This window comes from Choristoneura fumiferana, chromosome 9, assembly GCF_025370935.1.
Source record: "Choristoneura fumiferana chromosome 9, NRCan_CFum_1, whole genome shotgun sequence".
Taxonomy (NCBI): Eukaryota; Metazoa; Arthropoda; class Insecta; order Lepidoptera; family Tortricidae; genus Choristoneura; species Choristoneura fumiferana.
This window is the reverse complement of record NC_133480.1, coordinates 11,185,291-11,198,545: the sequence shown is the minus strand read 5'-3', so window position 1 is coordinate 11,198,545 and position 13,255 is coordinate 11,185,291. Positions and strand designations below refer to the sequence as shown.

Sequence of the window (13,255 nt, the reverse complement as noted above, 5' to 3'; positions counted from 1 at the left end):
AGAATCTTCACACGAAAAAAATCAAATCCAATGTCGCTGCCATCACAAAAGCAAATGTAATCGTCTGGACCATAGTTCAAAAACGGAACCCGTATAGTTTCGCCATGTCTGTCTATCTGTCTGTCCGTCCGCGGCTTTGCTCAGGGACTATCAATGCTAGAAAGCTGCAATTTTGCACGGATATATAATGAAAACTATCCCGACAAAATGATACTTGTACAATGAAAATTAAAAAAAAAAAAAAAACATTTTGTGGGTACCTCCCATAGACGTAAAGTAGAGATTTTTTGTATGTAAGTAAGCCGGTGGGTGGAAAATTAAAAAAAAATCTGGATGGTAAGTATATCAAACTTACAATCCTGCCTGATGTCATTATACGACATGTTGCTGTGTGTGTAATCATTCACTTCATTCTTGTGGCACTACCTATACTAACATGTTTTAGGGGGATTTCCAATTAATTATAGCAATTTTAGGGGTTTTAACTTAAGTTTTAGGGATAAATATTTTTGAGAGTTGGTAACTCTGCGCTCGGCCCGCGCGCTGTTTGTGACGACGGGCGACGGGCGCGGGCCCGCGCACGACCCGCGCCCGCGCCCGCGTTCTGTGTGAAGGCTTCCATATACCGCCATGCAAATACGCCCGTCGCGGGCCCGCGCACGACCCGCGCCCGCTCTCTGTGTGTGTTGCCCTTAAAGACTTTATAATATATTGTTCCGTTCCTGCTGGCTCGTGCTCCAAATAAAGCAAAGCTAAGCCGAATGGTTTTTACGTATAATTTGCGAATTCCGTATATTGTTAAGAAGGCAGAAAATTACTAAGCATAAAATTAGTAGTTAACGCAGAAAGTTACTTTCGCATAATGTTCCCCCCTTTTTTATGCCCGTGTCTCTTACTGGTGGCTGTTCGTTCCGTTACAAATACAATTCCTACCTAACCTAATAAACGTATTTCTCTAGTCATAATAATATTGTTTTACTTTTTACTGTTTTTCTATTTACCATTACTTACACTACGCACCTTGAGAATCAAACCGTCAGTAAACGAAATATGTCAGCTCGCAAAATTCAACTGTGTTAAAATCTTAGTGTCATTTTTGAGAGGAGACAAATTTTGTTTAATGATGGTTTGATTCTCAAGATGCGACTAATCAAGACATAGTAAGTAGGTACTTCATTTAAGTATTGTTTCGGACTTCGGACATGTTAATATTATGCCATTATTCGGGTAAACAATAATTCGGGTAGTAAAGAATTTTTTTTTCTCCTTGTAATATGGTTTTTTTTTAAAGTAGTAAAGAATTATATAGTATAAAGTTTTGACAAGTTTAATATTAGGTGTAAATAAATTATGCGAAACGTGTTATGCCTAATACATTTAGGACATAAAACATTACGTCAAAGAGATGGCACCCGCGGCCAATATTCAATATAAAAATTTGATAAAACCTACTTAGCCCTTTTAAATTCGTTATGTATACCTACGTATTTTTTGGGCACGGTATTTAGTGCTCTCACCAAGTCGAGCGCAAGGCAAACTGCCCTACCATTTTATCTCATTTTGTCGAACCAATGCGTCGTATTGTATTTTCACGCCTTTTAGGTACACACTGATATATAGTGGAAGGCTGCAATTATGTCCATTTCATAAGCTAAGGGTTACTTATAAGAACCCTATAAGTTAATTTTTACCTTTAGCTTAAATAATTCGTTTAGATAGGTTTAGACTGTATACGATTGAAAATTTGCGCAAATTTGATACTGACCGACTGATTAAGGATCATCAGAAATGAACTTCGGACTTCGGAGTCGGAGCTGATAACAGACAAAGCACCACATACAAAGAAAACGTTAAAAATCTGGATTTTCGAAGACCTTAGAGTACCTGGTGATCTTAATGTGAAACCCAAGAGCCCAGCCAAACTATGGAGATATCCAAGTGCCGTCTCGGTAAAAATTGTTTAGTATGATGAGCGTTTTTCGATGGTATACAAAAATCAATGGTCATACCAAATCAATTGTGGAATACCTGTGCCCAGTGTGAGTTTTCGGTTACAAAATACGTCTCGATCGCGTTCGCGTTAAAATCTCAATTTTTTTGGAAATACGAACATCGCAAACGTTCCGCTAGAGGCGCTGTTCATGTTTCCGTACAAATTGAGATTGTAAATAATGAAATTAATCTAGATATAGTGATAGTCAATGGAGGTAGTATCTTAAGATTATTCTCTACTATCAATACAATATATTATTTTATGTACAATAAAGAGTTATTGTTATAGGTAATATTACATACATAATAATAAATTAAAAATCAGAAAAATAATTTCATAATGCCCGGGCATTATGAAAAAATGACCGATTTATCACTTGGTTCATAACAATACACTATGGAAGTGACACGTGTCAGGACTGTCAGGTCACGGCGGACTACTGTACAGAAGATATCACACGACTTTCTATGACATTTTTTTATGACTTATTAGCAGTGTTCGGGGATTTGGCTCGGGGATTATGCTAGTATGGATATGCCGCGGGATTGCGGGATAAAGGACAGTTTTTTTGTCATATTATTAGATTACATCAATTGCTATTACGGGTCAATGTTTTAAATAAATGTTAATTCTGTTGATACATTCTTATTTAATTAGTTTAGCATAGTTTTAATTTACAATACATGTGATTAATATAAGTATGTTCTTTATTATCATCCAAAAATACAAAACGGTAACAAAATACTACATAGACCAACTTAAAATCTTAAAAACAGGCATTTATTGCAAATATTACCTAGGCATTTCATTGTTTAATTAAGTACTTTTAGTCTCTTTAAAATTAAAATAACAAACCATTATTTTCTCAATGTTATCTAGTGTTAATCTATTGCGTTTCACAACTAAAACCCATTTATAAGCTGAAAATGATCTGTCTACTTCAAGAGACGTTAGCGGGGCGAATTTTTATATAGAAAATTGGTGGGTGTGTCCCTATCACGGAAAACAAAATAAAAAAATATTGAAAACTAAAGTGAAAATTTCACTACTTAAAACGATATTTGGAAATCCATTTTTTTGTAAATAATGCATCTTTATTACATACATAATGTGTGTAAGTTACAAAAAAACTGTCCTGTAGTTTAGATAAAAAAAAGTGAAAACCAATTTTCTTCTTTTTATCCCATAGAGCTTATGGGAACGGAAGCAATACCATGCCCTCGGTACCGCTCTGCTTTCAGAGCATGACATGAGTTCGTGTGAGCTAACTTTGGGGGCGGCAGACGTGAGCTTGCCTTCGGAATCCAAAAGCTTAATGGTGACTTGATCTGAAATGTAAATTTCTGAATTAATTTTTTTTTTAATTTATGACGGTGGAAGCAGTCTACACTTCCACTGAACGTAGATAATAGTTAGTGTTTAGTTTTGTAACTAAGGGACCCCATACGTCCCTGTATTATTGTTATTATTTTTTTGTATTTTCTTTTATTTAATTGTATACTGTAGTTTTTAAGTATTTTATTTGTAATTATTAGATGCTGAAAAAATGACTGCCAAGTTTCTTGCGGCGCATTCTTCTTGGCAATGATGGTATTTCCGAAAGCGCTGGTAGTTTAAAAAATGACGTGTTAAAGTGCCCATTGCGGCCTATTTACTGAATAAATGATTTTGATTTTTTGACTTGATTTTAATTTTCTTAAAAACCTGCAGCATTTTCGATGTTTTTTTTATGAAATAGCATCTTACATCTGGGCTTATTAATCAGCAAAACGGCAATCAATTTGGCTTCTGGGGCCAATGTCCCATACAAACACGGCTATAGATACCCTTTAATTTAATCGGATGCCGATTCGTGAAATATTTGTTCGGTATATGCTCTGATAACACCTAAATCCGGATTTTGAGCCATGACTGCTTCTATTTTAGTCTATAAGTACGTAAAACTCTGCGGACTTCATCAAGAATTTCTATGGCATCGATGATTGACATATCTTAGCGACATACATGATCACGACATGACTGTTAAAATCAAAGTACCTACGGTTTTTTTACGTTATACCTAAATAATGAAATAAATACATTTGCGTACAACTTATTTTGTTGTAGAATCATTTCTATTTATATCATAACCAACACAATAACTCGTTCCGGGTGTTGATGGGGCTGCCGCGATTCTGTAGACAGACGGCTTCGCAATTTGAATTATGTACCTAATGTCGTTTATTTTATAAACAAATACCAACACTAATAATTTTTCAAATAGTTTAATTGGTATCGCGGGATAAACGGCATATCCATATTACTCTTTCTACTTGACATCCCGCAGTATGGCATCCAAATCCCCGATCACTGCTAATTAGGTGTACCTATACTAGTGACTCTCAGTCTGAGCTGTAGAGCCCCCGAAATGGTTGAATTACGATATGTCTAGTTTTCAAACCCTTTTCTGCCCTCATGGCTCCTGGAAAACTTCCAAAAACTTTTTTGCCAAAGCTGAAACGAAACGGAGACACTTCCCTCGCGCTTCTTGCTCGCCCGGTCAATAACTACTAGACTAGGTACATAATAAATTAATCAAACAAGACAAATGGAGAGTAGGTACACTAAACTAACTAAACCCAGTATGACATACCGCTGAGATCCATCTTGATATTTGTTTATTCTGTTATCACTTCCGTTATTCCTTTAAGGACCGTTATACCTTTGCTATACATATAAGTTCATATTTAGCACACACAACAAAACGGCTTTTTATATCACCACATTTCTACGGGTAGGTCAGACAGGACACTTTTTTTAAATATAGTCTAGAAAAACTCCGAATGAGCGTTTTTGATTATTTTGCGATTAATACTGTATTTCATAACACGTAACGATTAGCCGATGGAATGTGAACGCTCCGCTATGATACATTAAAACAGTGCTACTTCGGCCCACGCCGGCCATTGACTGACTGACTGCGAGGGAGGAATGAGGCGACCGAGTGTGACTGGGAGGGAACACCGCTATCCGCTATAGGTCATGCAGCATTACAACGCTGCATGCGAGTTGCTTGTTGCATACTTTTTGGTCATTTTCCAAGCATTTTTACTGGCAGGTTGTGTGCTGGCAGTTAACTCTTTTATATTACACATTTGGTTTCTGATTTGAAATTTGAAAATTGAATTCTTTGATTCGTTGGTTCGACTGATGTTTTTGTTTTTGGCCTCGATTCTTACACATGTTGGATAGCGCAGAGCTCTCGTCTGAGTTGGAATTTTGATTTAAAAAATATTCTGCAACCAGTTTTTCCTTTGGTGTAGTGATTGATACCAGGTACAAGTGATTTTACCAATTGTGTGTGGCCGGCTTGTGCCGCAAGATGTTAAGCGTTTGCCCGCTGCTTTTCTGCTGCGCACCCGTGTGACGGGGCGTTTGAACGATTTCTCCGATACTGCCGATTTTCATCGGGTAATTTTTGATTCCGTGGTTGTCTAGGGACGTGTTAGTTTGGGTCTTTTCCTTGTTGTGGGCTAATTAAAATTCTCTTTTCAGTCCTACCTATACCCCTACTCACATCCTGATCTACCACCTACTCGTGATGGGTGTCGCCATGTGGTTATTATCCGCACGTTTAATCTCGGGAGACTGGAGCGTGTGACGTCTACTGCTCCGTGGGATCCGTTGGCGAGGTTCAGAAGAGCATACCGTTTCGTAGTGAATTGGTTAAAGAGTTTGAATAACCTAATCATCCCTATCTTTAGAATGTTTTGCTAATATCATATATGAAAGACAAACGTTATTTTAGTTTTTTTCGCTCTCATAGATTTTAGGTTGGTCACCCGATGAATACATGCATGTAGTCATTAGTACTAGCTTACAACTAATCAGGTCCATCATATCAGGGATTACCTTAGCTTTTGATTTTGTCTTTTGTATAGGTTTTTAGGGGATGATTTCCTTTTCAAAATTAAAAAAAAGGCCTTTACAAAAGCGCTTTCTACATTGTTAGTGGGTTTTATTTGGCTTGCGGCTGATTAACCTTTTTTTCATAACCGTACAAATTATAATGTTCTTACGTACCTAATTCACTAACAGCTCCGTCTAACAACGTGGTATCCCAAAATTTGTTTATTTTTCGGTGTTTTCCTTTTAATATATATATCTTTTGTCTAATTTTTGTGTTTTTTTTAGTTATTTGTGTGTTTTTCTTTTATATATAAAGTGCGGCTGTTAAATTATTAAATAAAAATGTTTACTTACTGCAAAATTCCACGTTTTTGATTTATGTCAGCTTGCTTAGGGTTCACGAGCACCTTATGAGCTCTTGGACGTTTAAGTAATGCTGCAGTCACTCATACGTCTACCTGTCACTGGATGTACTTGTAGTCTAAGAGGTGGCAGGATTTTTTAAAACGATCATGGAAACGGTTAGATTCATTAACCCCCGACGCAAAAAGAGGGGTGTTATAAGTTTGACCGCTATGTGTGTCTGTGTGTCTGTCTGGACCGATTTGAATGCGGTTTTTTTATTTGAAAGCAGGTTTTCCAGCAATTGATCTTAGACATTTTTTATCAAAATCGGTTCAGCCATTTCAAGATCATCAGCTCTTGTTCGCGGCGGTAGGAATCTTAGACGCATAATGGGTATTTACTTTACTTTCAAACATATTTGGGACCTAAAATTTGAAACACCCATGTATGCTATATAACTATGCAAGATTATGGAATTCTCGGCCTGATGCTGCAGCCAGGATATCCAGAACACCAGTTATACCAGTATACCAGTGGCCTGCTGATGTGAATAATTTTGGTCTGCCTGCTCTCAGTGGTTGCAATATTGGCTAAAACGCGCGGGCACGCGAACTGTTCGAGCGCGGCGAGAGCGGGCAACGTAACCGTCGCTCGTGCAGTCCCTAGCTGAGCCGTCAGATGGCGCTACAATAAACATATAAAATACGTATCACAGTCACGAAATGGCCTAAACTTAAATCAGCATAATAAGGAATTAAGCATTATAAAACTTCGGAATGATAATAATAATATCAGGACTAATGAATGGTTGGGATCAATAAAAATCCGGCCTTGTGATTTTAGGGCTTATAAAATTAGACCTAGCGAAATTAGTTTGAAAATTCTTCGGGCTAACGGAGGGAAACCATTCTAGTCTATATACGTGACATTGCTGGTCACAGGCAGGCCTCCTCTGAGAATAAGAGGGCTTGGACCTTAGTTCCCACACGTGCCCAGTAAGTGAACAAAAATATAAAACAAAAAAATATAGAATAAAATTAGGGCTAATGAATAGTTAGGAAAATTGAAAATTCGGAATTTTCATTTAAGGGCTAATGAAATTAGTGGTACCTAGTGTAAATAGGATTAAAAGTTTTCGGGCTTCCATAGGAGAACCGGTATATTAAATTTACAAGGAAAACTAATGTTTTAGCTTTTTGATGTTAGGGCTAGTAAAATTAGGTACAACGTAAATTCGGAATGTTAAAATTAGGGCTAATGAATAGTTAGGAAAATTGAAAATTCGGAATTTTCATTTTAGGGCTAATGAAATTAGTGGTAGTGTAAATAGGATTAAAAGTTTTCGGGCTTCCATAGGAGAACCGGTATATTAAATTTACAAGGAAAACTATAGCGGCTAAGTTTGCTTGAGAATTATTAGTAGTTTAAGAGTAAATAGCAGCCTAAGGTATAAAATATACCTAAACTTGGAGGATTCCGTACGAAATACGAAATCCTTAGAAAAATATTACTTAGTTCATTTTTTCGTAATGGTAGCCATTACAAAAAAATAAACTAAGTAATATTTTAATGTACAGTCGGGTTTACTTTTTTTTTTAAATTTCGTACTATGTACTATTAATATCAATTTACCACCTGGCATTTAACTACCTGGTTATGTTACGATCTTGTCATTCTACTACATGGTTATGTTACGATCTTGACATTCTACTACCTGGTTATATTACGACCTTGACATTCTACTACCTGGTTATTTTACGACCTTGACATTCTACTACCTGGTTATTTTACGATCTTGACATTCTACCACCTGGTTATTTTACGATCTTGACGTCCTACTACCTGGTCATTCTACAACCTGGGCACCTGGACATTTTACGACTTTGACGTAAGAGCCCCCAAGGCAGATTACGAATCTGTGAGAAAATGTGACTAATTATGATGAATAGTACCTACTTATGCTATACTCAGGTATCCTTTATTTTCTTGACAATAGCATCGATATGATATCTCGGCTAAAGTCCACCTGTAACACTTTTTTCCAAAAACAAAAACACAATGGAACAACTACGATTGGTCTATTTCAATCGCTGCGTTTGTAAACATTGGAAAAATTGAGCCATTTCTGTGCATTATTTCGAAGCTACACGCAGTTCCTACCTCATTTGCTAGAATAAACTTTGTCAATATTTTTTTATAATATGTGGTCTAAAAATGGTGTTCTAATGTTGAGTGTTTTGCGGTTCTGTTATTGTGACTGGGTGAGTCATTAAGTTATAAATAACCAATGGAATATTCGCTTAAGGATAAATAACTATTAAACCTATATTTTTTCAGGTGTCTGATTGGATGACACCGGTGCAAGATGAATTCGGCACTATGTAAGTAACTTTTGAGCACTAAATACATGTACATTAGTACCTCTACTAACATTTGAAGTAACAATAAAACCTTGTACTATTTATTTATCTGTACAGTGCATTTTAAACCTCGAAGATTCAATCTACAATATTGTTAAACAAACACTACAACAACCAGTGATAGACAAGTAAACACTTACCTAACGCAATACAAAAATATCATAAAATGCGAGGTAAAGTGGTCAACAGTGGGTCACTTTGACCGACAATAGATAAATCTATCATCCCCTGATGACAATTTCAATTTGATCCATTTGGTAATTTGCACTTTGCAGTAAAGACCTTAATACTCGAAAAAACGATGACGCACAATTAAAAATGTACGAAGACGAGGAACTACGTATTCCCGCCCAGTTCCTCTCAAGCAGTCTAGCAAAAGTGTCAAATGACGGTGCCATCCCCGAAATAACCAACCCACCTGAAATACCCACGAACAGTCTGAAAACTAAACTACAGGCGACTCTGGAGAAAGCAAAAACGCTCGCCGAAGCCCTAAAAGAACAGATCCTTGCTGTAACTAACCGAGAAGCTGTGCTGAAAGAAGCTATTGCAAATGGAAGGTACATGTTTGAGATTAAACGCGAACCTGTATTTTAAACTAAGCTACTTTATACGAACCTTACGATAGCTACGGCTATGCAAAAAATGCGTGTTCATGCACCTCCTCCGCTTCCAAGCTGTAACAATACACGCACATCACACAAACCCATCACCTATCACCATCACCACCACACTGCCTGACGCGTTTCGAACTCACACGGTGGACACGACAAAGGAGCTGCATAAACTCACATTTGTTGCATAGACGTAGGTATCGGAAGGTCGCGGGTGAGCAAAGTAATTGTACGAGTATATAGTTCATTAATATGGACCTCCGCCAAGTAACGCTTTATTCAATAAACTACTTAAGCAAGCAGCATAGTACTTAACTAGGTACTTACTTAACTTAGTGAATGCTGAATATACAAGTTTTTAACGGAACTGAAGAGCTAATAAAATTAATACTTCCATGAAATGTTCCTTCCAAGTATTCTAGTCACGTTTTAAATGCAGGTCGGGCGTGTCATCAGTGACAGTGTACACATTGGAGCACGCGCCGCGCTCGTACCTCATCCGCGACGGGTTCTGGACGGTGTGCACCGGCGCGGTCAAGCCTGCAGCCGACAACCCTTACTCCAAGCTGCAATCCAGCCCCCGGTGTTTAGGAGTAGAGGTATCAGCATATTCAGCACAAACTCGGGCGTGTTCAGCACAAACACTCGAACACTACGGAACAGACTCCATCACCACCATATTATTGGGCTCCAGGGTGTTGGAGACTAGCAGCCGGGTTTTTAGGCGCTAGGAGTCTGGCACTGTCTAGACCCTCCCTTCCCAGTCGTCCATAATGGATTTTTCCCGACTGCATGCCCACATCTCCTAGGTATTCCAAAACAACACACATACAAACATCACGCCTGTATTCCCAAATGGGGTATGCAGAGCACATGAAACATTACCGCTTCGGAGTCACTTTTAGCAATTTTAGGTTTTAAGTTTGACGAAAACGGTACAATATAGTGACAGGTTGCTAGCCTGTCGCCTACGGTATACCTTAACCTATATCCTCAGTCGCCCTCTAACGACATCCACGGAAGAAATGGAGAGGTGTAATTCTAACCCAACACCACACGGGTAAAACAATCAACAACAAAAACAAGTTAAGCAAAAAAAAAGGATTCGCACATAAATTCTGAAAAAGTCAGAGGTGCGAACCGCGAACCCGGCCTTGAACTTGAACCCAATACCCTCTGCAAGAGACGCCACGGCTCATGTTGTGTAAGTGCTCATAAATATCTGAACACGACCGTATTGTGAATCGTGTACCTAACTGAAGGTAAATGCGTGTTCCTGCGTGTTAAGATATTTTTTAAACGTTCGGCATCATAGCATGGTCACCATTAGAATCCCCTATCATTTAGTATAATGACGGATGACATTCAGTAAGTAGGTACTAAAAGGTACGCACCGTCCCAATAATTACACGGCAATTACTTCCTTTACTAATTTGTATTCAACGTACTCGCCATCAAATATACTTATCATACGTTTTCGGAGCAGCATTTTTTTAGAGCACAGAAACTCAACTTTTTCCGCTCTGTGTGCACAGGATCTCAGTTTTAAGCTAAAACGTTAATTATCTTAAAAATAAAAAATGCCGTAAAACCCTAGACGCCGTCGAAGCCAGACCCCTGCGTGTTCAACTCAGTTATCAAATACGAGACGATCCCGACACGACGCCGCGTGGAGTACGCCGAGGAAGACTTCTTGTGCCTGAAGAGTGGTTTCAACAACACTATAGAGCAATACCTAAGCGTGCCCAAGCGGGTGGTGAATGAAACTTGCAAGAATGGTGAGTTTAAGAATATGATCCTAGATAAAATATAGGGTTCGCTAATGTTTCGCAAATAACGTTTGGCAACCTGATTCATTTCGCATCTCTTCATTTCGAAACTGTTTAATATTTCTGAAACTGACAATATTTCAGGATTTTTATAAAACTAACGTAACATAACCTAAAGTGGACGATGATTTAAGTGATGAAGAGTGACCCTCGGGCTCGTGGGTTGGAGTACGAGCCCTATTGATATTGAGATGACCGGTGATCTTGATGAGTCTTGAATAAAACAACCCTTGAAGTTTCACCGAGTTATTGTTGACGTGAAAATGATATATTACACTTGAATACACTGAATTTGCCTTATAATCTTAATACATTGATGGATATGCGTCCGCCAAGAATCGCAATTTTGATTGAAGAGAGCGAGAGTGAACGTGTGATTGAATGAATTGAAGATTTTACAGATAATACCTACAGTTTGACATCTCTGACGTTGTACATCTCAATGTTGGCTAAACTGATTTGATTAGGTAATTATGAATTTGCGTGAACATAAAGGGTTCTACACGATGGCCCTGAAATAAATCCTGAAATATTTTCGGTTTTTAGAGTTTGAGAAATGAAAAGTTGCGAAATGAACGGATACCAAATATAGCTTCTTAAAATTGCATATTTATATGCCGTACCTATACATAACCTCCTCCTTTTTTGGTCGTCGGTTAAAAAAAAACTAATATGGAATTATTATCCTATCTACAAAGCCGGGGCAGCTCTAAAAGCCTACTCGTACTACTCGTACATATAAGTAGATCGCCCTTGATCTTTACGCTTAAATCGCTGAACCAATTTTGAGGAGACTTATATAGGTAGGTATATCTTTCTCTCATGCTGGAACACAGCCCAACATGCCAACGTAAGTATCTACCTTACCTACTACAGATGATGAATGCGATGGGACAAGCGTTAGACAAACATTAAATCAAATAAACCCACAGGATAAAATTAAAACAGTACCTTATAGGTATTTAACGTGTTTATGTTTCCAGGAATGGTACGTAGTCTCGAAGAGAACGTGGCAGAGTGTGGACTTCGGGTACTATCGGAGTACTTGTACTACCCGAGCAGCGCAGCCTCGCTCCCCATGGAGTACTGCGTGGGCGCCTGCCACCTGCTCGCCGCATGGCACCTCTCTAACACCACCATCGAGAACTTCGAGTTCCTCAAGGACGAGCCCGGCTTTAAGAAGTACTTTATCAAGAGCGACAGCGAACGCTTGATTTAGTTAATATTATGTGCACAATAAAAGTATTATTTCAAAGAATATTGGGTTCAATAATTATATTTCTTACATTTTTTTAATAAACTGTATAGACTCTGGCCAGCGAAAACTGTCCACGCATTTTTTACGAAACTTATTTCTGGTATCATTTTTGAGACTGTCAAAATTGACATATTGTCATTCTAACCCGGCTTAAGATAATATTGATATTTCTGCTTTAAGAAATAAATAAATTATTTTTTGTTTAATTCAACCTCCTACCATCCTCAAAATGGAAAATGTTGTAAGATTATGTTAGAATTAAAATGTTAGAAGATAATATATTTCAATGCCAATCTGGTCAAAATGGTCCATAAATTGATGCGTCTGGACTGTACGTAAATGGGCACTGACAAAGGTCATAAAATATACCAAGGGGCTACTAAAGTGCATCATCATCTTTCACAGATTACTGTAATGAATGTTGATGCAACTTGAAGCCTCCAGTATAGTTTAATATCTAGAAATTTTAAATAAATATCTAAGTATATCAACATCGTTTAATCAGTGTACAGCAAGTGTTGTCATCCTCATTATTTTTAATTTGCCGCGGTTTGTCTGGAACAGCTTTCGTTGGCCAGAGTCTACACTCGCAGCATTGCATTTGCATTACACCAAACTGTAAGAACAAACACAAATCACACAAACCCAACTATCGCCGCCACCACCACAATACGCTAAGTGAGTGTAGTGTTGGTTATAGTTGGGTTTGTGTAATTTGCGCATGTTTTTGTAGTGTGATGATTAAGGAGCTGCGTGAACACACATTTGTTACATGTACTTAGCTAATCGATCGCGGGTGATCAAAGTAATCCTTTATAGTGTTGTATAATCTATGGTCACCTGCGTTTTGTTTTTATAGCAGTGTTCAAATAAATAAATTCATTACTTGATCTACCGTCTACTACAAA

The 13,255-nt window shown here is 37.8% G+C and overlaps 2 protein-coding genes across 3 annotated transcripts in view; one reads left to right on the top strand and one right to left on the bottom strand.

Annotated features, from left to right (window-relative positions):
• LOC141431247 (uncharacterized) overlaps positions 1–9,350 on the bottom strand; it is a 26,161-nt gene extending 16,811 nt beyond the window's left edge. Inside the window, exon 1 of one of the 2 annotated variants that reach the window (XM_074092343.1) lies at positions 9,265–9,350. Coding sequence is in view for 1 of the 2 variants with exons in the window: in XM_074092342.1 (XP_073948443.1) it covers positions 4,626–4,638 (13 nt within the window). In the remaining variant the exon portion in view is untranslated. Of the gene's footprint in view, positions 1–4,625; positions 4,957–9,264 lie in introns of those variants that run through there. The other variant, XM_074092342.1, reaches the window with a different exon arrangement.
• Positions 8,228–13,255, top strand: LOC141431249 (uncharacterized). The gene is made up of 6 exons (XM_074092345.1): positions 8,228–8,487; positions 8,564–8,607; positions 8,922–9,206; positions 9,700–9,859; positions 10,858–11,038; positions 12,073–13,255. The coding sequence occupies exons 1-6, from the start codon at positions 8,428–8,430 to the stop codon at positions 12,306–12,308; spliced, it is 966 nt and encodes a 321-aa protein (XP_073948446.1). The 5' UTR covers positions 8,228–8,427; the 3' UTR covers positions 12,309–13,255.

Bases quoted from the DNA above. Each gene is read 5' to 3' on its own strand.
- LOC141431249 (XM_074092345.1), top strand. From the start codon at position 8,428: ATGTGGTCTAAAAATGGTGTTCTAATGTTGAGTGTTTTGCGGTTCTGT. The intron at 8,608-8,921 runs GTAAGTAACTTT...TGCACTTTGCAG, and splicing joins CAAGATGAATTCGGCACTAT to TAAAGACCTTAATACTCGAA. The intron at 9,860-10,857 runs GTATCAGCATAT...GTAAAACCCTAG, and splicing joins CCCGGTGTTTAGGAGTAGAG to ACGCCGTCGAAGCCAGACCC.